Source organism: Carya illinoinensis, chromosome 7 (genome assembly GCF_018687715.1).
Source record: "Carya illinoinensis cultivar Pawnee chromosome 7, C.illinoinensisPawnee_v1, whole genome shotgun sequence".
In the NCBI taxonomy this organism is placed as follows: Eukaryota; Viridiplantae; Streptophyta; class Magnoliopsida; order Fagales; family Juglandaceae; genus Carya; species Carya illinoinensis.
In genome coordinates, this window is record NC_056758.1 from 182,353 (window position 1) to 206,380 (window position 24,028).

The 24,028-nt window shown below is 35.0% G+C and overlaps 2 protein-coding genes across 5 annotated transcripts; one reads left to right on the plus strand and one right to left on the minus strand.

Annotated features, from left to right (window-relative positions):
- The first annotated feature begins 411 nt into the window (after window positions 1–411).
- On the plus strand, window positions 412–11,128 carry LOC122315195. Of its 4 annotated transcripts, none has more exons than XM_043130988.1 (8): window positions 551–569; window positions 4,559–4,641; window positions 6,242–6,410; window positions 8,544–8,604; window positions 8,725–8,860; window positions 8,953–9,277; window positions 10,004–10,132; window positions 10,229–11,128. In XM_043130988.1, the coding sequence occupies exons 3-8, from the start codon at window positions 6,326–6,328 to the stop codon at window positions 10,666–10,668; spliced, it is 1,176 nt and encodes a 391-aa protein (XP_042986922.1). In that variant the 5' UTR covers window positions 551–569; window positions 4,559–4,641; window positions 6,242–6,325; the 3' UTR covers window positions 10,669–11,128. The 4 variants fall into 4 exon arrangements, with proteins under 4 accessions (XP_042986924.1, XP_042986922.1, XP_042986923.1 ...); XM_043130989.1 differs by lacking the exon at window positions 551–569 and adding an exon at window positions 4,436–4,476; XM_043130990.1 differs by lacking the exon at window positions 4,559–4,641 and having other exon boundaries at window positions 412–569.
- A 456-nt stretch (window positions 11,129–11,584) lies between these two features.
- LOC122315194 (MLO-like protein 10) lies at window positions 11,585–19,280 on the minus strand. The gene is made up of 15 exons (XM_043130987.1): window positions 18,650–19,280; window positions 17,907–17,964; window positions 17,542–17,750; window positions 17,140–17,256; window positions 15,800–15,860; window positions 15,556–15,644; window positions 15,061–15,135; window positions 14,872–14,960; window positions 14,699–14,748; window positions 14,570–14,610; window positions 14,313–14,486; window positions 13,932–13,967; window positions 13,744–13,811; window positions 12,651–12,711; window positions 11,585–12,180 (listed from the first exon to the last, which is right to left on the minus strand). Exons 1-15 carry the CDS (start codon window positions 18,986–18,988, stop codon window positions 11,773–11,775), a joined length of 1,875 nt encoding a protein of 624 aa, XP_042986921.1. The 5' UTR covers window positions 18,989–19,280; the 3' UTR covers window positions 11,585–11,772.
- Between the last annotated feature and the right edge of the window lie 4,748 nt (window positions 19,281–24,028).

Below are 24,028 nucleotides of genomic sequence, written 5' to 3' on the forward strand. Positions count from 1 at the left end.
TCTTATTAACATTAATATAGATTTGGCACTTATCAAAAAGATTAATATAGATTTGGGCTACACTTTTTTCCAATTTAATGGCTGCCCAGCCACATGTGCTGGTGCGGCAACTATGTGACATCTGGTTGTGTATTGTGTTTTAATTTTGGTTATGGGCTGGTTTTGTGAAGCTGGTATGTTTGTAATCCATGGTCTATGTTGTATTGTAGTGGCATGCTGGAAGATGGATTATCTTGTGTTGGGTTGCTTTTTGAAGCTAGCTGTTTGAAATTCATTGCTGAAAGTGTGCATCAAAAGCAGTGGGCCGATCCGTCCGTAAGAACCGTTTTGAGCCCACCCGACAAAAGTCGGGTTATTCGGATCCACGTCATTACGGGTTGAACCAAATTAATATCGGTCGAAACCGATACCGTTAGTGCGTTTTGAACCAAGGCAGACCTCTTCTTCCCTTTGTTTCACAAACCCTAGCCAGTGCACCACTCCATTGGGCATCGCAGTTCGTCGTCGCCGTCGTCTTCACCATTCGTCGTCGCCGTCGTCTTCACCGTTTGTCGTCGCCGTCCAAGCGAGTGAGTCCTTCTATTTAACATATTTCCCCCAAAACTGAACTGAAAATATGATTTTCTACTTGGTTTTGCTTCGTGTGATTTATTTTTGTGATTTTGTGCTGGGTTTTTCTTAGAGGATGAACGATGCTTGTATTTCTCTTCAAGATGAGGATTTGGTTGAATTGGGTTTTGATTTTGTGCTGGGTTTTGGTTGGAGTTATTGAAGTGGGCGATGGTGCTTTGTTGGGTTCTGCAATTGGCTTTGGTTTTGAAGTTCTTTAATGGTGGATTAGGAAGGATAAGTGCTTAGGTACTTTAGTTTCTTAGTTTAGATCTGCATTTTTTTTTTTCTAACTGATACGAACGATTTTTTTTTTTTTAAAGATCTGAATATATTTTTTTGAGATCTTTTTTTTAGTTTGCTTTAATTTAATTTGCTTTGCTTTGGATTGGTTAAGAATTTTTGCCAAAAGATGGGCAACAACATTTGTACCCCTTTTAACATTGGTTAACATCCCACTTAGCAAAATTCCTTAGTTTTTCCCTGGCTTCACTCACATACATACCTGCACTGCTCCAAGAATTCTCTGCATTTTTAATGGCGTTAATGATCTGAAGAGAATCGTCCTCTAGAATCAAATTTCTGAGACCCAACTCTAGGGCAAAAATTGTTGCTCGAAGTGTCCCATACGATTCAGCCACTAAAGGATCTGGGAATAAACTTTTATTCACTCTCAGAGTAGCTATAACCTTCCCTTCACAATCTCGAGCAATAACTCCTATGCCAATCTTGCACTGAGACAAGACAGCAGCATCCTAATTTAATTGATAGGTGTTCAAAGGTGGTGGTTCCTAACTAACTGTTGTAGTACTCCTTGGGCCTGTGGTTTTGGTTTTCTAGGATTTGTTGCAAATACCTCACCACTTTGTTGGGATGTTTAAATTTTGCATTGAAAATGAACTCATTCTCAGCCAAATTCTCCTAGCAACCACTGCTACTTTCTGCATCACTTCAAGATCCAATGTAATCTACATTGCCTCTATCAGCTCAAAAAAAAAAACTCCTATGAGAGAAATGACTCTTTTAGATCCTCTTAACCTTTCTAATCTGTCCTTTCCTCCTTTGGAAATCTGATATTTCTGATCTATGAAACTTTTTCTCTCAACTTGTGGAAATCTGAGGTAAAAGAGTGACAGAAGGAAGTGTGTGTTTAGTTTGTGGGTTGGTGGAGTTGGTACTTCGTGTCAACCCAATAACGAACAAGATCTTCCATCTCTAGAGAAGCCAAATTCCACATTTCCACTTCCCCAACTTTCACTTATGTATATTACTTTATAGAGTAAAGAGAGATAATGTCATAATGAGAACCAAATTTATTGAGTTTTCAAAAGAAACAGCTGTCCTCTAATCAATAGACCCTTTGGATTTTTTTTATTTAACTGTTAATTTCTGAGAGAAAAGGGAGATAAAAAGGAAAGGAAAAAAAATAGCTAGTTCTTTAATATCCTTTTAAGTAGATCCTAATTCCAGTCATAGTCCATTCTTAAGACTGTAATTCTGACTTATCAAAAAAAAAGACTGTAATTCTGATACCATGTCAATTCGGGTGCTTAAATAGAACAGCTACAACAACAAATCAAACTCTAGAAACCCAACATGTATCTCAATCATATTCAACCATTCTTGTCTTTTGTTTTTTTTTTTTTTTTTTTTTTTTTTTGCTACCTTTGAATACAGAGGACTGGGCGTGGCTAATGGGCTAATATTTTATGAGTTCTTTTTCTTTTTTTTTCTTTTTTTGTTTAAACAAGAAATGAAGATGCTTTAATTTGCTACTGCTTTTTCTTTAAACAAGTAATAAATTAATGAATCCAATAAATAAATTAGTTTATTTATTTGCTAATCTAAACAGCTGAAACTTAATTTGACTACTTTTCGAGGTGCCAATATATGATTTGCATGAATTAAAAATTCTGATTTGATTTTCCCTAATGTTAGTTTCTAAACATTTGATATTGGATTTGTAGATTCACTTGCAAAATGGTGGATTAAAATGGGATGCAGGGGAATTTTGTTACTGCCTTCTCAACAAATTATGTTTATTTTGTATAGGTTTTAATGGTTTTAACAGCAATTGCATAGAAAAATATGTTTATTTTGCAGTTTTTCTCTTGATAGTTTTGTACTAGTGTTTTGCTCACTACTTAGTAATGAAATGATATTGATTTGTATGGAAAAAAAAAAAAAAAAAAAAAAACCAAATAGATAGAGTGGGTGCAGAATTTCATCAAAACAGAAAAAAAAAAAAAAAAAAAAAAAAAAAAAGAAAAAAAAAAAAAAGAAAAAGAAAAAAAAGATCCGCCCGTACAAACCGGCATGTACGGACGGGTCGGGTTGGCGCGTTTTGGGTATCCGGGTCGGATTGGACCATGCACAGAACCGACTTTGGTTCACGGGTTGCAGGCCTAGCTGAAACTGTTGGTTTTGTTAAACTATTTGTTTAATTTTTCTGAGATTGAAACTGTGGTATGTTTTGTGTATTATACAGAAGAATGGTTTTTTTAATTTTTTATTATTTGGATTCTGTTTGCAAAGTGAAATGGAGGTGTGTTAATGTGTGTGTGTGTGTGTGAGGAAATTAAATGAAAGTGAAAGAATTAAGGGTAATTTGGAAAGATTACGTTCTTGCATGGTGTTGTAGTTTACAATATGGATGGGGACAAGTTTTTCATATTTCCAACGGGAATGGGATTGTTACCATTATTTGGCTGCTTCATTTAAAGAGTACCCTAGTAAAACCCAAAAATTGATATAAAGTTGGCAACAGGGCATTATATCGTGAAAGTTCGAAATGATGTATATGATATAATTTCCAAACATGATGTAGCTCGACATGAATCATCACAAGGGTATGCTCCCCGTTTGTGCACGGAATCCAAAGGAAAGGCCCTGGATGATATTGATCATTCTAAAACTGTTTTAGGTGTGTTTAATGGAAAAATTTTAGTTGTCAACATTAAATGAAAATATGATTGTTTAAATAATAATCTAACTAAAATATTATTATTAATTAACATATGATCTATAGAAATATAAAATATGATAAAAATTAATTAAATAAAAATAAAATATCAAATTAATAATATTTTATTATTATATAGAGAATAGATGAATAATGAAATAGATTTTGAATGGAATAGATAGAGGGCTAAACATGTGATTTTAGCAAATACTCTTTATATTTTAGACACGTTGAGTTATCAATTTATAATGAGAAATTATATGTATAGTTCTATAGTATGCAAGTCTTGAATATTCTCTTTAAAAAAATTAATAAATATAAAATATACATAAAAAATTATTTTTAACTAATAGACTTAATTTTTTTTTTTTAAAGAAAGTATAGGAGAGGAGACACAATAAAGACCTGGTTTAAATAGTAAGTTGAGATGATTTGTGAACAATAGTGAGATATTTGAGTTGAGATAAGATGAGTTAAAAATAATTTGAGTTAAAATGTTTTATGAGGTTTTGAGAAATGAGAAAAAAAATTAAATAAAAATATTATAAAATTAAAATATTGTTAGAATATTTTTTTATTTATAAATTTAAAATGATTGAATTGTTTTTTGTGTTTTGTTTAGAAGTTTAGACAAATTATAATATTTAAGTAATGATTAAATAAAAAAATTAAAAATTAAAAATTAAAAAATATTTATATTTATAAAATTTAAATATTAAAATTAAATGTGATGAGATAGAAGCATCTCTATCTAAATCAAGCGAATTAATATTATTTATCTGTAATACAAAATAAATGAGCTACCTTTTAAAAAACAATTTTTTTAATGAATTTTGCTTTTAAGTGAAAAAAGGTTTGATGAACGTGAAAAGACTCGAGTGCTGCACAACATATTGCTGAGGCTGGTAGGAATAATTTTCCTTCTGATAAAAAAAAAAAAAAAAAAATGTCATCTGTCTCATTTTTCACGATACTCACCATCTGCAGTCCAGCGAGCTAACGACTCCGCCCACCATTGTCAACCATCTTTCCTCCTCCATCTCTGGTTCTCTTCCGATGTTGACTCACGGGTAAATCGCACTGCCCACCTTCTGGTTTTAGGTTTAAATTTGTGATTTGTATTTTGTTCCTCCCTAAATGACGAATCATGGATTTATTTTTCTTGGTTGCAATCTTTATTTTTTTGGGTTTATTTATTCCTATGTGATCTGCCAACTAGTGGTGGATCTGCAATTTCCCTGTGTGTTCTTTTAGAAGATGATCTCGTGATACCTGGGGATTGTGATTTCTTGCTAAGGTAATATATGGCTCCTGTTGCTCCCCAGGGATTAGTGGGGACAATGTTATTAGACACCCGGTGCCAATAAAAAAAACATATATACGGCTCCTGTTGCTGATGATTGGTGGTTATTAGTTTCAGATTTACTCATTTTCCTCTTCTGCTCTTTTTGTAAGGTAGATAAATTGTTTGATGTATGGTCGGAAATTAGTGACACTGCCTAGGCTAAGAGGTATATTGGACTTGTAGGAGAATCTCATCAACCCCCTCCATCAGCTAGCCTAATTGGTTTTTGTGTTATTGTTGATCTAGCGATGTAGATTGTTGTGACCTCCCAGGGAATGGGAGATTGTTATGACCTTCTGAAGGTGAGGGATGGAAGGTTAAGGGAGAGAGGCTTGCTGTTGTGAGGAAGAAGACTTATCGAAGAAAGAGTGTTCTGTGAACTGATGGAAGAGGAAGTACAGTAAATGGATCTCGAAACTCACCGTTTGAAGGAATAAGGGAAGCCACGCACCGTTTAGAAAGAGGCCAGACGCAACTCACCGTTTTGTGAAGACCACTTGGAGCGCACCGTTTCTTTTAAGATGCTTTTCGTTTTCTGCTTGTAATTGGCATTTTCTAACAGTCACTAGTTAGTTAGTTCCAGGCTTACGTGTTAGTATTTTAGTGGAGGGGTTTGTTATGCCGTAGGAGAGGGAGCAGTGAAGGAAAAGGTATTCTGGAATCTGAGAATAGTCTGAATTTCTGTAAAGAGGTTGGAAAACCCTCGAAGTTTTCCTTTATCAATTACATGTGAATATGAGTCTGTGAATCATTCTGTCAAACACTTCCGCTACATTGTTCTTCTTCATATCTGAATCATTTCTTACATTTCATTGAGTTCCTATTTACATCCCTGCATCCATAATCCACAAAACAATCAATTCCCAATCAGGGTCATAACATAGAAGAATTTATTGATTTTTGACCCATATAGTTTTGTCTTGGGGATTTAGACTTGTAATTCAAGACAATTTCTTGTAGATATGATGATTCTCTTTGCTTTTTTATGGAATGATAAATTTGATTTGCTGTAGCTGGTTGAGACAATTTTATGTCGACAAACTCGAAATTTGAGTTAAATTGATGTCTACAAGACTGTTGGACAAGTCAATATAAAGAAATATTAAAGAACAATAAAAAATATATTTTAGTAATTTAGAGAAAAGAACTTATCAAATAAAAAAATTAGTTCAGAGAAAGGAATAGCTAATCAAATGTGGGATACCTTTGAAATGGAACTAGACAAAATAGCTAAAATGGCCTCTTCTGCTAAAATTTTAGTTGAACCAATGCCAAGAAGGCAAATATGTGTGATTACAATTAACAAATAGTTATCTTCTGCGCAGAGACTGACACATCTATCTCCTAAGGAAGTAAAACTTTTAGAGGGCTGCTTTGAACTCTGAAGTTGAGATCTGTGGAAGCGAAATATGGGCGACAACGATGGACTAGAGGATAGACCGGGTATTTTCATGGTCGGATCCTCCAACGTTGGCAAACGGACCCTCCTCTCCCGTATGATTCTTTTCTTTCTTTCTTGTTATAAATTATTTTACTTTATATATAATGGATGGGTGTTGTGTGTTAGATCCTCCAATTTAGTTGCTTTCTTCTAATTTCACTGCTTTTACATGGTTCAATTGTTCTTCCATTATTTCTTTGTTAGTTTTTGTAACACCCCCTTCCCGTAGCCTAGGAATGTCACGTGTTTTCATAAAAATATCCCGGCAAGAGATCTAATTTTTAATAAAATAAACATTTATTTCATAAAAAGAATTATTTAATATAAATATGTCTCCATATAATTTTAAATAAAATAAACTGAATATAATTCATGTCATAAAAAAAATAGTTTATTCTTAGAAGTCTAGAATTTAATCAACTACTCCAACTAAGCCTAGCGCACCTACTTGTACTCGTTGTCATGCTTACCTTGGGTGGTTTAAAAATATAAAAATAACTCAAATGAGTCAATGAATCAGTAAGAAACCCATCATAACGTAAACATACTTAGCATAAGGTTTTTCATAAAATATTTTATACTAAGAGTTAAAATCATGATTGATCATATTGATGCTTATGCTATGCATGATTGATTTATCTGAATTAATTGACTAATTTGATTTATCTGACTGATATGGCATATCTGGCTGGCCAACACACTTAATCATGTGTGCATGGTTGTGCACTAACTTCCCCTGTTGTAACAAAGGAAGCCAACTATGCAGTACTCTGGTGTACTATGGTGGACTACTCTTGAGTCCGTGGCTTGCATGCCCATCCTAAAATTGCATTGGTGTCATGCATTTGAATGCCCATCTGATTAACTGTTATAAGCTTATCTTACACTTAATCTAATGAAACCTTATATGTCTTGTGCAACATGAGATGCATAATATATACATAACTATAATATGCAGAATTAAACATGATGAATGGCGTGCTTGCAAATATCATGACATGTATGGTACATAAACACTGGTTTCGAAAGAACTAACTTTAATAATAATATATATAACTAGCTAACATATGCTAATCCTAATTTACGATCAAGCTACTTATCTTTTGGCACTACTTTCGCAATCTCACTTTGTAACTGATTACCTATACAATGTACCATGCGTTACTAAATTTAACTCTTATGATTTATTACAGTAAATTGGTTGTAAAAATTATACTTAATAGTTTAAATCCCATAATATTTCTTGTCAATGTGAATTTATAACATCCCTTTAGAACAAACCTCAAATAATATAAGGCGAATGAAAAAAAGCTTAAAGCACCCTGACATGTTTATGCATCAATGTAATAATGTTAAAAAGACTTTAGAATGCCTTAAGCTAAACGATGGGAGGAATGGTAATATATATAAAGGATGGTGATGATTTAAAGGCCTACAGTAATTTCCTTCTAAAACGTAAGATGTACTATATGGAGCCGAAAGCAAGCAAATTAACATGGCACCAAAAGTTCACAATTTGAAGGACAAGAAAGTAATGTTACTCAAAAAGGCCTAATCCTGTCAGGCTTTATATATGAGACATCACTTTCGGCATTGGAAAAAAAATAAATATTTGGAGACGAGGGTTGCTCAGCAGGGACTTACCTGAGGAAGAAAGGAATCGCTCACTGTGGGAAAAGAAAGAGCACAGCGAAATCAAAGAGTTGGTTCTGTGTTTTGAAATTTCAGAGGAAGGGGAGATATATAGATGCGAGAAGGACGTTGACGAGTTTGGGTAGAAGTCTATTTGTGACTAACGTAGAGGGAAGATCAGTCACAATCACTGAGAAACGAGAAAGGGGACAGACTTTGATTTTGTGTGGGAGTTTGATGTTTATTAGTACAAGGAATGGGAGTTTGAGACTAAGATAAAAGTTGGTACTAAATTTTAAATAGGACTCGATCAATGGATTCAAACTTTTAGAAAAATCTAAACTGAGAATTTAACTACATTTTTCCCCTAAAATAACACTAATAACCCGAATTAAAATATTTTTGATAAATATTAAAATTAAATAAATAGACAAACTATTTTATGCCATAATTTGAGGATCTGTATGTTACAGCTTTCACTATATATATATATATATATAGTACCTAAACTGTAAATTTAATGAATAATTTAAGAGCTATGTTGTTGCCTGCAGGATTAATGTCTGTGGATTTCGATGATGCTTGTGATTCATCATCTGAAGTAGTTGTCCATGGGTGCGATTCTTCAGGATTATTACCATCTACGTTAACTAGTAGAATTACTTTTGCAATCATCTTTGGGGCTTTCCAATATCTATTTTTGGTGTTGCATTGACAGTTTATTTTTATTAACAGCTGGATCATCCACACAAAGTACTACACGGCTGAGGTTTCTGTATGCATGGCTCATCTTCATGATGGGTTCTCTATTGGGACACTGCCAATGTTCAACCGGTTGGCTGCCTTGGTGATGGTTTTTGATATGAGTGATGTTAGTCTCTCCCCCCTTGACATGTTTACCTTTTGTTATAAATGTCAAATGCTTCTATGTGATGCATCTTTCTTTTTTTCCATTATGTGCAGCTGTCATCATTTGTTGCACTTCAGGATTGGGTAGCTTGCACTGATATTCGGAATTTTGAGATATTATTATGCATTGGTAACAAGGTCGATCTCCTTTCGGGCCATCCAGCTCATGCTGAATACAGAAGACATTTACAGAATCTTGGGGACTTAGCCAATTCTGATGCAGAGTTTACCGAATATGGGATTTCTGAATCTGAAGGAAGTGGCTTGTTGGGGAATGAAGAACTGTCATGGGAGATTAGACGGTCATGTCTGGAATGGTGCAGTGAACACAACATTGAATTCATTGAAGCTTGTGCTTCCAATGCTGATTTTGACAAATGTAAAATCATTCTTTTCCTCAGGTTGCAGTAGTTACCTGGTTTGCAATCATTATGGTTCCTGATGTTTCCCTTTATATGTTTCAATTCAAAATTTTGAATACATAACCAAGGAATATTAAATGCCTAGCTCAAGCACAAACAAATATTGTTATTACTTCATATTAAATGCCCAGATCAACCACAAACAAATATAGTTATTACTTCACTATGTTATTGTTAAGGCCTTAATATTATAAAAACTATAAGAACATGATAGACAATTGTCATTTGATGTTACATGGAAGTCATATTTACTAAATTTCTTTTACTGATGGAGAGGTTCAAGGAGAAGTAGCTAGATATTCTTGTATATCTTATATTGTTTTAACTAATAACTAATATTTGTAAGCATATATTAATATTTGCAACTAATTTGATAGTGTAACCTCGTTTCTTTTCAGAAATGAGATGAGATGAGTTAAGATTAAAGTTGAAAGTTAAATAAAATATTATTAGTATATATTGTTTTAATATTATTTTTGTATTGGGATTTGAAAATGTTTAATTGTTTATTTTATTTTGTGTGGGAATTTGGGAAAGTTGTAATGATTAAATGGGATAAGATGAGATGGGATGAAAAGTTTGTTAAAGTGAACGAGTATATGCATGCATATATGTGTGTTTGTATGTGTTTATGCGCTTATAATTATCTATTCATTGTGAGATAAAGAAGACATTCTTGACAGGTTTATCAGTTGATGGTGATTCACAAGGGGTTGACCGGCTCTATGGTGCCCTTTCTGCTTATATGTGGCCTGGGATGATCTTGAAATCTGGCAATCAGATATGTAAACCTTCATTGCCTGGAAAAGAAGGTGCTTCAATTACTAAATAATAACAGAGTTCTTCCATTCAGTTTGAATTCTTACTTTCTAGTCACATGGCTAACTTCTTTCCTCTTCTCTGCTCAGAGTTGTCATCAGGAGAATCTGATTATGAATTTGAGTATGAAATCCTGTCTGCGGGTTCGGCTGAACCTTGGGATGACATGGATAAAGGATGGGTTTCTGCAAATGGTATTACCTCATTTCCAGATAGGGCAAGTCATGATCGGGAGAATGTGTCTGGATCTGATGAAGAAAAGCTGCAGCCTTCAACATCAATGGCTCCGTTGCAGGATGAGAATGACCTGGGTGTGATAGCCAATGCATGTGAGAAAGCCACAGAGGCAGATGAGGGCACGCATTTTGACTTCGAGGATTTGGAACAGTTGATGTCTGAGATTGGGAACATGCGTGACAGTTTGAGATTGATGCCTGATTTTCAGAGAAGGGAAATGGCAGCAAAACTAGCTATGAAAATGGCTTCCATGTTTGGGGATGGCAGTGATGATGACGATGACCACGCCTGAAAATGGTTCTTGGCGTCATCCATAAGCTGATATTGGGAAGGCCACTAGCCAGTCTGTTTTATGAACAAAACTTCTTATCTTTTGTGTTGCGTTTCGTTAATCTTTCGTGTTGCGTTTCGTTCTCTGCTGCCCATGTCACAGCTAAGCATGGTTAGTCTGGAATTAATTTGCCTGTGATGTACTTATAAAAAAAATAAAAAAAACTGCCTTTGATGTGCTCCAAATATTGAAGATGTTAAACTTACAGTTATTTATTACTTAAAACTGGGGGGGTGGGTTTGGTAGATTTGCCAGGCGTCTTTTGGAGCCATTTAGCTATAAATACTGATGGAGGTTGTGTAAAGATGTTTGAATGCTCGCATATGTAGACTGGGATAGGCATTTTTAATCCCATTGTAGAGATGAAGAGTGTTTTTTAAATGGACCACACGAGCAACTTGAGAAATTGCCAAAGGAAGAATTTTTATTTCTGAAAAGTGGATATATATATATATACACACACATACGTGCGTTATATATACATACATTATATGTAGACTGGGGTATACATACATACATTATATATAAAAAGTATATATTAAATGTTATACTTTTAGTATTTTCTTATATATTTTTTTAAGCTTTTTTTTCTTATCATTTTTATTTTTTAAGCTTTTAATTTCAAAAATATTTTAGGATTTGTAAAATGATTTATTAACCTTTTAATTTTTTATACAGATAATATGCCACATAGATCATTATCCACCTAGCATCCCACAAATAAATCTTTTTTTTTTCTTACATGAAACCTAAGGACCAAAACAAAAATCTTCTAAACCCAAAGCCTAATTATTAATTAATTAGTTTCTTCAAATATTCATTGAATATATATTTTAGATAAATTTAGGGTAGAAGTTGAAGAACAAAGTCGTCGAAATTATTAATGCTGTTTAAACTGTAACTTTATGAATATGCCTGTAAATGTACAAAGATACATCGCTATATATTTAGGCTTTAACTAGCTGCATTCCAAAAACTACAATATTTCCTAGTAATACCGGTTGAAAAGAAAAATTGATAAAATTGTGGATGATAACCTCCAATGCCATCATCATCAGGGTTCTTTTATTTTAGGAGATGATCAGGTTTGACAAATGAGAAGTCATTTTCATTTATCGTTCCTTCTTCGTGGTGGTGTTCATCTAGTACTTCAGATTGTTGGTCGTGATCAGGATCTACTGTTATAATCAAGCTGGTGGTCGATGAGGTCGGACACAAAGGATCAGCTTCCAAATCAGAGCTCTCATGGTCGTCGTAGGCGGGCATGTGGGTTGAGTGACCCGTAGTTTTGAAGCGGTGCAATGTGCGTCCAGAGGCATGTAGCGTTGATGAGGCAGGGCTTCCACCTAGAGTTATGGTACTAGGAGATTTTCCTCCATGCCCGCCCGTTTTCTTTTTCACAGCCATGTGCCACTTCTTAAGGGCCCTGGATGTTTGTTCGTCAAAAATTGATTTCTTCATGCTCGAGCCCATCTGCAGTTCCCACCATGAAGATCATGATAAATGATCCAGTTCAAACATCACACGATCTTACTGAATGAATTAACAACATTACACCAGGAAATGCAAACTCTATCTCATCTTGTGTGCGAGGTTAACATGTCCCATTTGTTGGATGCAAGTGCCTTTATGTTATTGTAAGATGGAATGCATACTTATCCAAACACAAGATCACGAAAATATAGAAGGAAAGAAAAAAAAAAAAAAAAAACAAGCTTGAACAACAGTGCTCGTTTGCTGAATATACCCTATAGGTTAAAGCATTTAGAACGTTGATAGGCAGCTGAAAGCATGAGCACGTACAATAAATCAATTGATAATTGGATGCAAGTCTTTCTGAAACCAATGTTGTCTTATATGCTTTCGACCTTACCATTGTTGTTAATTTATCTAATCAATCCTTCTAGAGATTTCTTAGAATCTCATAGCATTAGTGAAAATACCTGAGCAACGAGGGCATATAGCGGAAGGGTGATGTAGCTACAAAGACATAGGACAGCAACCCTGCGACATTTATGAAGATTCAGCCAATCAATCCAAGGTAGTAAATAAATAAATAAATAAATTTTAAAAAAAAATGAAGCAGAAGAAGAAGAAGAAGAAGAAGAAGATTCAATACTCCAATTTAAGGTTTTTCTCATGGCTTCGCTCTTATTGATTTATAACATATATAGATGTACTTTTTTTTTTTAAAAAAAAAAACCACATTAATAGGGGTGTAACCGGTCCAGTTGAGTCCAGTTTTGGATAAAATTTAAGATCCAACCGGTATGCACAAGTTTTGTATTTTTCAAAACCGATTACGCATAGATTACCCTCATAAACCGGTACTCCAATTTTACTAGTTTCCGCTCTAGTTTTTCGGTTTTAAAATACTATATTATATATTAGTATATAACACTATAGTGATAATATATTATAGTATATTATAATATAGATTATAATTGTATTATAGACTGTAGTGATATATTATAATATATAGTGATATAGTATGAGTATAACTATTAATAAAATAAACTATAGTGATATAAGATTTTAAAATTTAATATTATATTAATTAGTAATTTATCATATAATACAAAACTATTTTATATATAATTATATATAAAAATTATATACAATATAAAAAATTAAAATATATATAAACCAATCCGATACGGTCTATTTTAAGGAAAAAAAAAACTGGAATCGGACCAATTTTAACCGGTTTTAAGAAAAATAAAACCGATACTGGATCGAACCAAACTCAATACCGGACCCAACCTACCAATTTGGTCCGGTCCGGTTTACCAGTTCACTATTTTTTTTTTTACACCCCTACAAATTAATAATAATAATAATAATCTTGTCAGCCTTTCATTGGCAAGCTTAATTCATAATGCGCGTATAAGCCAACTCTTCTTTCCCCTAGGCGAATGCCCTTCTATGAAGAGAAGTGCTTTTCAAGTGCCCATTTGCATTGCAATGAAAAAACATTAAAATAATAATAATAATAATAATAATAATAATAATAATAATAAAGAATTAAAGGCATACCCTAAAGAAACTTTTATAATAGCAAGCTTGAAATTGGAATGGAAGCAAGATTTCAACCCAAATGAGTACTGCACAGAAAGAAATGAAGTACAATGCCAATATAAGAGGATAAAGAATAAGAACACAAGAACAAATAAATGAGAAACTCGGTGGCCATTAGGAAAGTTAAGTAAGGAACACTCCATTACCCATATCCACAAGAAATATGTTATTTGGAATGCATTCTGCATGTAAAAGTAAAACTGATCAGAATAGTCACAAACATGAAGAAAATTTAAAAGTCAAAACATAGTTATATAGATTGCTAATTCCTCTTTAATTGATAAACTGAGATTTTAGTAATAGACCACTGATCAGATCATATTTTCTTCTTTTAAATATCTTTAAAGTGAACCATCTCCAGTATGGCCTAGACCTCACATAAGTTTACAGTAAGTCTACCGGTTTCCTTTTACCTATAATAAGAGTATGTAAAATGATATTCAACTCTAACAAGTTTTATTGTACTCATTTTATGTAAGTGGTAGAAACTTTAAGATCTAGTCCGCAATACAGGGGCTATTGAATACCTGAAACAAAGCAAAATGGATAAGATGAAGAACTAACTGAGGCTGACCAAACCAAAAGTATTTGTCTGAGGCTTGCACAAGTGGAATCCCTTGGACCACTGCATGCCTTTCTGTGATCTCAAGAGCCATCTTAGTCAAAATGGCTTGAAGTTTTGTTCCAACAGCTAAGATTATCTGCAACCCAGTAAAAGTTCAGAAGTTTTTATTGTCCCACGATTTGGAAATCTAGCTGATCATAAAAGAAAAAGATATCTCACAATCAGAGGGATCAAGGATGCCCAAAACAATGCCTGCCATCCTGGAAAGGAAAACCGAACAGAGTTAATCAGCTTTACTGGAAAGTGCAGAACTACTCCAGAAGAATTTCCAAGAAAATAGTATCTTACCATTTACATTTAGTACCAGGTAAACCACGAATGATGCCCACAATATAGGGCTGCAACAAAATTAAGAAACAAGTAATTCAATTCATCTGCTCCAAACTGATTATAGGATATAGCTTACTGAAAATCACAGTTTTGATGAAGTGAAAAGAGACATTAAATAGAGTGACCATTACCTTACTCCCACAACTGCTTTGAAGTCATCCTCTAATGATCTTTTGATATACTTCTGGAAGTTAAATTTACTTCCAGGAGCTAAGTGGACCTATAGATGCGGCAATGTCATAAAATGATGACATATCCTACCAGGTCTACCTATCAAAAATATCCTACGAGGTCTGTGAAATTATGAAACAAAAACTCACAGTGATGAATCCGTTGCGCAAGGTTAAGTAGTCAGCATTGCTAACAGACCTAAAAAATTGTCGAAAGAAGCATCCCTACAAAGAAATATTTTAACAAGTTGAGAACAAAAAGTAGCTACAAACCTTCTTTGTGAATCTAGTCTAATTGTTGCTAGCTAGATATTAAGTCAAATGCCCCAAAGTCTTTATCATGTCCCTGACCTTTCCTAGTATTGAGGCAGATCTGTATTTTCTTTGTAATTCTTTCATAACTCATCACCGAATCACCTAATCCATATTTCCTCTCTTTCATTGGCTCAACAAATACTCCTCACAAATCAGCTAATTTATGGTTTTAGTCTTCAATTTTAAACATCCATATTAGTATATAGCTACAACTATTGCAGTTGCAGCTGAAAAGTTTGGAGTTGATATCAGGGCATTTATTCCTCCAGCTTATTATCATAATAATGTAAATAACATGACAAAATCCAAGATGTGCAAGTTATTTCTTACAACATAAAAAAAGAAAGGAATCCTTGTCCAGAAACTGGTGTGTGCTCTAACAAATGATGTCTCATGAGTAAGCCTGAATCTTGAAGGATCTACAAAAAAGACATCCAAGTTTAGGTTTCAGGAAGGCAAAAAATTCAGGCATCCAGCTGTTGAGAGATGAAATTGACATTCAGGAGCAAGGAACTGCAACCTTCAAGCTATGTTATAAAGAGGCATGTTTTCTCTAAATTGTGGGATCACATACCATTTGAAAACTCATAATCATGGGATGAGATATCCTGCTCCCACTGCTTCCATCCACGAATCTGTGCAACAACAAGTTGAGAAGACAGTTAGATATAATTGAAATAAAGTTCATGTGGTCCTCGACATGATCATGACCATTATTGGGTGAACATTGATGAGGTACATGCGCAAAAGATTTTTATGAATTTCCAGATCAGTGCCCACATGCTACAAGGGGAAGCAAGGCTGTAAGGTGTACCCTTTGAGCCTTGGTCTCTTGGTCACCTCTTGTAGAGTTGGGCAGAACTCAAATATTAACAATTAGAATGGGCTGTTTCCACGCACATTTACGGAAGCATACCCCTCGACCTTGTTAGGAATAATCAAACCGAGAATGAAGATCAGCCAAAGCCTGAAGATTGATCTTCAGGCTTTGGCTGATCTTCATTCTCGGTTTGCTTAAATCAATCTTCAGGCTTTGGCTGATCTTCATTCTCGGTTTGACTATTCCTAACAGGCCTTATCCCACCATATCTCCTAGATTTCAATAGTGGCAAAGATCCCCCTCCTTCATGGTTTAGAAAGCTTGTATGATATGTAACTATGACTATGTATTTGAAGTTTATTTCAATGATCGAACCTTGTTGAGGAAAAAAAAAGAATGGGGCCTCTTCATATCATCCAAGCCAGTATATGCCTATTTTGTTTTGGTTTGGAACAATTATAGCCGATTTGTACCATAGCTATACTAATCGGTTTTGTTAGTGGCAGTACTACTAATTTAAAGATCGTTTCACAGGTTCAAAGTTCAGACTAACTTAGTGATCTTTTCCAGTTTATAGCCATTTCTGGTAATAACTGAAATCAGATCAAAGTAGCTGAAATGAGCCAAATACCCAAAACTGAGCAAGAAACCGATTGTAATTTATATATATATATATATATATATAAATAATATGAGTTCATTAAAAGGCGCAATCCATGTATACGGGAAGTACACAAGAAATACACCTACCTAGAAGGAACATAAACAGTTTGATACGTGCAGATAAACAGAATTTACCAACATTGATAGTAAAGCCTTGAGGACCATCTAAAGAATTTCTTCTTGAAAGAAATTTCCAAAAGCTCATATCATTCATCAAGAGATCATAACGGTCTCAAGAAGCCTTATTTTTTTATATCTTGAATCCAAAAACAAGGAAACAACAGAATACGTATGCTTTTTTAGTCACAAATTGGATTTCAATTGTATTGAATGGCATCAGAAGATGAGAACCAACACATTTTGCCTTCCAAGTATGTAACTTAACATCAAAAGTAAGAAAAACAAAAATAATAAATAAAGATTTCATTTACCTTTAGTCTACCAAGCATCATTGTGATAGCACTGTACAGCACATGAAAGAATGCTAAGAAAAATATGAGGATGTGCAACTGATGCAATCCGGAGACAGATATAAGAGGTTCATAACCCTGTTGACAAAATTCAATCTGTGAGTTGGACAACCGAATATAATGTTCATGCACACAGTGACTAAAACCAATGTTTAGGTTTTGACCGGAAAATGTTCAGAAGCTTAATTACCTCAAAAGAAAAATAAAAAATTAGAAAAGGTAAATAAAGCAACACAAGGAGGCATATATGTGCAATAACAAAACAAGTCAGTGGCTTCAAGATTGCCAATAAAACATTAGAAATTTACTTGTAAGAATCAGTATCCTAAGGACAAGCTTTGCCATAGTTATGCTTACACTTACCTTCTTGCAACTGGGAGCATAGCTACCAGCAGCTAAAAATCTGCGGTCAACCCATAATAGCCTGCGACGACTTTCAGTACTTGAGTCATTTTCACCATCAGATGGACATGGCAACATATTGTCTAAAGCCCGAGCAGGAAGACAGATTCTGGCAATGTAACTCTGCCCAAAGGTAAGGAGTAGGGAGATGAAACCTAGAATCATCAACTCTGCAATAATTGCATCAGAAGTCAGATATGTATCCATAATATGTGCTTCCACACAAGCACCGCAAAACAGAAAACACGAGAAATAAAGGGGAAAAAAATGGATTAAAGTTCAGATGAGTTTCTTGGTTCCATGAGATCAAAGTAACAATGAATTACCCGCTTTAACCTTCTCCAGAGCTTCAAACAGAGCTTTCTTCTGCCTTTCTGTAAACCACTGGATTGAAATTTTACAATTTAAAATCAGGGTTAATTAAAAGAACGCCAAGTAGAACATCACGAAATTAAACAAACTATTATTTTAGGTCATTAACAAGCAGAGCAACTCAACTTCAACTTCTTTGGGATATTTGATTGTTTTCTTAAACACCTTTTTATTATGTGTCGTCAAAATTCACGGGTTTTTGTCTTGTACCTTTTCTTTGCTGAGAAAATGGAGTTTCCCTAGAAGCCAGCTAAATTAACAGACAGGAAACGATATACAGAGACGTAAGAAATTTGTTTCTACTCAAATTTCTAGATTTTGAGTTCCTTCATTACTCTGATTTTAGAAGTTTTTTGGAAAAAATGGAACAATTAATATGTAGCGGAGGAAAGTTGCTGACTGGAGATTTGAGGGTAGGTTGGTTGGTGGTATACATCTCACTTGGGTTTTCTGGTAGGCAGGGAATAGTTCCCGAACAGGAATTAAGTACTTGAGTTTAAGAATTGGGAAAATTCCCATCAAAAGAAAGAAAATCATTCCGGCATTGGTATAACTTATAAATTATTAGAGTTGACAGAAAAAACATAAACATAAATTTAGAAACGTCTTTAATTTGGAGCAAACGGGTTAAAGAACACGAGGAAACCCACAAGAGGAGTTAAATACAAGCCATAAAAGCTAATATTAAAACACTTACCGTTCCAAGTTTGTGAAGGACCTTTTCCAAGGCAATGGAAATGATGATGATGAAAGCAGAGACACCAGCAACAGCCCATGTGGGCGTCTGATCCAGCTCTCTAGTCTGCGAACCACTGCTCTCGGTTGCTGCCAAAGCCGTTACTCCTCCGAGCAGAACCCATACACAGAAGCACTGATGGCACCGGAAAAACATAGTCATTCTTCTTGCTTGAGGTTCAGACACAGAGAGGGGGGGGACGGGTGAAATGTGACTGATAAACAAGTTACAGGGATGTTTCGGGGGTATCGTTTTGAAGAAAGACGGGGCCTTTATTGGTTCGTCGTCGGAGTCGAGCATAAAAAAAGGTATGAAAGCGGAGCAAACTAGTCACGGTTTCAGATGGAGGGGAAGTACTACTGTAGTCGCTGCCAGTTGAAGATACGCGGAGAAATTAAACACCAACCAGTCTATCATGGAGTTGGGTGGGATTGAGAGCGGCTCAAACCCGAAGGTCCACGCTTTTTGTCTGGATGAGGAGGGAGGAGTAATGAAGACCGTCAGAAAGCCAAAGAAGAAACAGTAAAGGAAGCCGAGTAAAGAAATTCCAAGGTGCCACTGATTGAGGACAAATTGAAATTATGAACAGAGCCGAGCCATTAGTGACACGTCTTGTGCATGGGTGTAAACACACCAAAGTCCTGACTCGGGATTCATATTATTTTATTATTTGCTCCCAATCCTAATGCTAATCCCACGCCACTAATTTATAAGGCATCTTAAGAAAAGTCTTCTTATATATAAAAGCGTCAATCCCTCCCTGAATGAACAGTAGAGGGAATCAGGGATTATGTTACGTTAGAAATTGAAGCACAGTGAGGGCATTGTCTGAACTGAACTTTACATATTATAACTGAAACAAATAAATAGATGACGTACCTGCAAAGGTTGCGGCGCGCACTAGTGGCTTGTTTTGGGTCAACTAATTTTAGAGCATTCACACTATTATTATTTTATTTACACGATATTTCGTGTTGAACCCCACCATTGTGGACGAAATCATAAAAGTAGCTAAAGCGGAGAAGTTCCTAACAAAAGGAATTTGTTGTTGCAAAACCAAATGATCTAATTCCCTATTCACCATGCCAAGCCTGACTATCTCAATCATCATAGACTATATATTGCTTACTGAAACCAATTTATGTAGTGAGAGTCTATTTCTCTTTAAATTATATAAAATATTTCAATAATAAAATCAAAAAAAAAAATCTCAATTCTACGAATTCAGTGAAATAAATTGAGACTTTTAATACCATTTCCTAGTACAAATATCTGTATATGTAAGGTAATTCAACAACTAGAATCCTAGGATTTTTTTTTTTTTTTTTTTTTTTTTGTTGTTTCCTGGATCGTAGGAATCGTATGTAGTATTTAAGGCATGCAGAAGCAAAAAAACCTACCATGCCGCCCATTGTTATTTTCGTCTGTGTGGTGCAAACGCGTGGACCCATTCAACCACATTAGTGTGTTGGGAAGCTATCAACCGTTGTAACTGATTTGTTTAAGTCAAATTTGTAAGTCCTCTTTAATGAATGGATGTGATCTGTTATTCAAAAAAAAAAAAAAAAAGAAATCTGGTTAATTGAGAGGCTAAGTAGCTTTTTGATTCCTAAATATATCTTTATGGCTGGAATTAATTGTATAGCCGTGGGTTAGTAGCCCGAGAACTTACTGAATAAGGCAAATAGAATTTTTTATATTCTTAAATATTTTTAAAAAAAAAATTACAATATCATTAAAAAATACTTTCTCAATTATTAGATAAAAAAGAAATTTGAAACACAAATTCAAGATCTAAATTCGGTTCTCCAACCATTTCTCTATGAAAACATTGTGAGCCCCTCCATGAATGAAAAAAAAAAAAAAAAGTCCTCTCCATCTCAATCATATTTGTTGGGTCTCATTATCTAAAAAGAAGGAGAAATATGATGGCATGGCCCGCATGGGTATACTATAATGTAGGCTGCGGAGATACCATCATGAGTGACGTGCTAATTTAATTTTATTACATGATAGTCCTCTCGATCCACCACAAAGAAAGAAGATGATCGGCAGTTGTGGAATAATTTCCAACTGCTGATGATGAGAATTAATTGCCCTTTATTATAATTAGGTTAAATATTGCTTTTGCCGTAGTAGCTACTACTATTATGAACTTAATTATGCTCTAATAATTATAATTATAATTTCCAACACATGCTTATATTTGATCTCTAATCACGGGATGCATGTGTATAAAAATCAGATTCTTTTCTGTTTGGTACATACCGGGAGGTCTCTTCAAACAATTGAGGTATAGATTACTTGACTTGCACCAACACAAATTCAAAGAAAAGCTTAGTGGTGGTCAAGGGACCCTCCGATGCCAAAATTAGTTTTTTCTATCAAAATTTTGATAGAAGTTATTGCCTAAATTCTTATGTATTTGGTGGCTTGTTTTTATACCAGGTATGGGGAGCATCTTGCATCTGTAATCAGGGAGCAGTCTCATCACCTTCATGCTTCGGCCGCCTAATGCATTTAATGCAACGTAGCATACTGGAGAAAGGTAACTTATGCGGCATGGATCTTTAACAAAAACTTTGGCGACCTCTCAGCCTATGTCGACGGTGCCTGCCTTTTCCACTCTCAGTGCACGAGTGATGGTTACTTCTCTCGCACATTCTTCAACAGCTACAACTCATGAATGCTTGGGGCATGCTAGAGTCAATCACTATGACGTTGCGTATCGAAGAAGGGTAACTAATGCAATGTGGATATCTAATAGTTTTGCCGGTGACCTCTCAATCTACACAGATGGCACCCGCCTTTGTCAACTCCTTATCAAAGCTTCATCATTTTCCTCAATCCCCATTTTTATCACTTCGAAAGATTTCCTGGCTGAGCTGGCTTGATTCTTGGGCCGTGAGATGAGCTTCTTGTTTCCCATGGGGCCCTAGGCTGAATAGACACTTAGGCCAAGAGACAGGCTTCTTATTCCCTGTTGGGCTCAGCTCCTAGGGCTGAGGGGGTTTTCATCCCTTCCAATATATATTGAATACCTAAATTTTGAAGACTCATGGAATCAAAAATAATAATAATTTATATGGTATCATTTATTCAACGTCATGTTGAGCTAGATTTAGTACAGAATGAATATTGAAAGAAATCTAAACTCCCACACGAGGTACTGCATGCTTGGATCATGTTATAATTTATAAGTTAATTAAGCAATTTATGAGAGGACAATCTGATTCCTCTGATTATGACCAAATATCAGTGATTCTCCACAATTGTAGTTGTTTTTTTTTTCTCTATATAATTGTTTCTATATTTGTAATTGTACCAATAGAACCACTTCGGGCCAGTGTCACCTATAATGGATGACAATCGGAGACCAATAAAAAGTTGCCACATTAGGATTTGAAGAACACACATGCAGCAACTGCGCTGCAGGGGGTCTTTTCCCCTAACTCCCCCTTTTGATGTTCTCTCTCTCTCTCTCTCTCTCTCTCTCTCTCTCTCTCTCTCTCCCCTTCCATAACTCTCCTTCCCGAGTCTCTCCTTCCTTCTTCACATAAACTCTAACCCAAACCCATGAAAACGAACTCGAAAGCATCCCTCTCTGCATTTTCTCATGTGTATCACTTCTTATTCCTCTGCTTAGTTGCTCTATCAAATTACAGCTATTTTTTTTTTCTCAGTCAATTCCGTGAAGTTAGTAGTAGGCCAAACTAAGTACACGTGAACGCCCTAAATTATTTGCTTTCTGCTTTTTTATTATTATTTTTTTTCCTCTATATTCTTCCGTGGATTTAGAATCCATGATTCCTTGCTAATTTCTAGTTGCGACGAGAGAGTATAATGTCTTCTAAAAGAGTCTCTTTGGATAGCATACAATGGGTAATTGCTTAGATTCTTCAGGTAAAGTGGATATAGCCATTTATGGTAACATATAATTCCCTTTGTAGTTAATCCTATCGCCTTACCCTTTTTTAAATAAAAACAAATTAGTGAATTTAATCAAATATTTGTTTTCTAATGTGCAAGATTTTTGGTGAGCTGAGTTTGAGATTTTGGAATCATCCAAAACAGACATTATTTTCATCTTCAAGACCGGAATTGTGGTAGAAATTGCTTGTTTATATTTTTTATGCCATAACAAACTTTTTCTTCTCCTACCAAGATCGGGAGTCTCAAGAAATCACAACCAAAATAGTCGTTCATCAGCTCCTTCTAGCCTAACCATTCCACCATTCAATGAAAACAACAATGCTTCAAGTCTTCCTACTCCTAGGTCTGAAGGTGAAATATTATATTCTTCAAATTTGAAACCCTTCTCATTCAATGAAAAAGGAGAGATATGGTGAGAGGGATGATTTCGGGTTCGATTTCGTGGGGGTTCATGGTTAGGGTTTTCATGAAGGAGAAAAGAAAGACTTGGGAAGGAAAGAGAGTGATAAAGCAGAGAAAGAGGGGGGAATGGATCCCCTGCCCAGCAGAGATGTAAGGTCTTCATCAACACCTTAAGTGGCATGTTGACATTGGTTTCCGATTATCACCCATTGTAGGAGACACCGGTTATAAGTTATTCTCTTGTACCAATACTATGTATCTTCTGTCTATAATTGAATATCTCTTCACAACATATTGGCTTGATGCATTTCCTTTACATGATATTGGAGCCAATCAGTCAACCCTTTGCTGATATTTTTTTTTTCTCCATGGCCCAATCCGACACTTCTCTGCTTCCGCTCAATACAATGGTTCACAGGGTGACCATCAAACTCACTCCCACAAATTATCTCTTGTGGCATCATCAATTTGTTCCCTTGCTTGAAAGTCAAGATCTTATGGGCTATTTGGATGGGTCCTTGTCTGCACCTACTGCTCAAGTTCATGCTAGAAATGATCTGGTTCCTAATCCTGCCTACAAGACATGGCACACGAAGGATAAAATTTTACTTAGCCTTCTTTATACCTCTCTCCCTTCTTTATACCTCTCTCACTAAGGAATGTATAGCTGAAGTCGTTAATTACACTACTGCTAGTGATGCTTGGTTGGCTCTTAAAATTTCATTTTCTAACAATTCAAAGGCCAAAGAGCTCCAACTAAAAGATGAACTCCAGCTAATGTAGCGTGGTTTTCGTGGTGTTGTTGAATATGCACATTGTTTTTTATCATTATGTGATCATCTTGTAGCTATTGGCAAACCAGTTCATGACACATATAAGGTCCATTACTTTCTTTGTAGGCTTGGTTCTGATTTTAAAATTTTTTCCACCTCCATGTTGTCACAGTTGCCATTGACCTCCTTTGCCAATCTGGTTCTAAAAGCTCTCAGACATGAGCTTTTTTGT

Coding starts and splice junctions, on each gene's coding strand:
- LOC122315195 (XM_043130990.1), top strand. CDS start 6,326: ATGGGCGACAACGATGGACTAGAGGATAGACCGGGTATTTTCATGGTC. Junction 6,411..8,543: donor CAAACGGACCCTCCTCTCCC/GTATGATTCTTT, acceptor TGTTGCCTGCAG/GATTAATGTCTGTGGATTTC. Junction 10,133..10,228: donor TTCATTGCCTGGAAAAGAAG/GTGCTTCAATTA, acceptor TTCTCTGCTCAG/AGTTGTCATCAGGAGAATCT.
- LOC122315194 (XM_043130987.1), bottom strand. CDS start 18,988: ATGCTCGACTCCGACGACGAACCAATAAAGGCCCCGTCTTTCTTCAAA. Junction 15,861..17,139: donor TGATGCTTGGTAGACTAAAG/GTAAATGAAATC, acceptor GTTGTTGCACAG/ATTCGTGGATGGAAGCAGTG. Junction 12,181..12,650: donor TATATGCCCTCGTTGCTCAG/GTATTTTCACTA, acceptor TGGGAACTGCAG/ATGGGCTCGAGCATGAAGAA.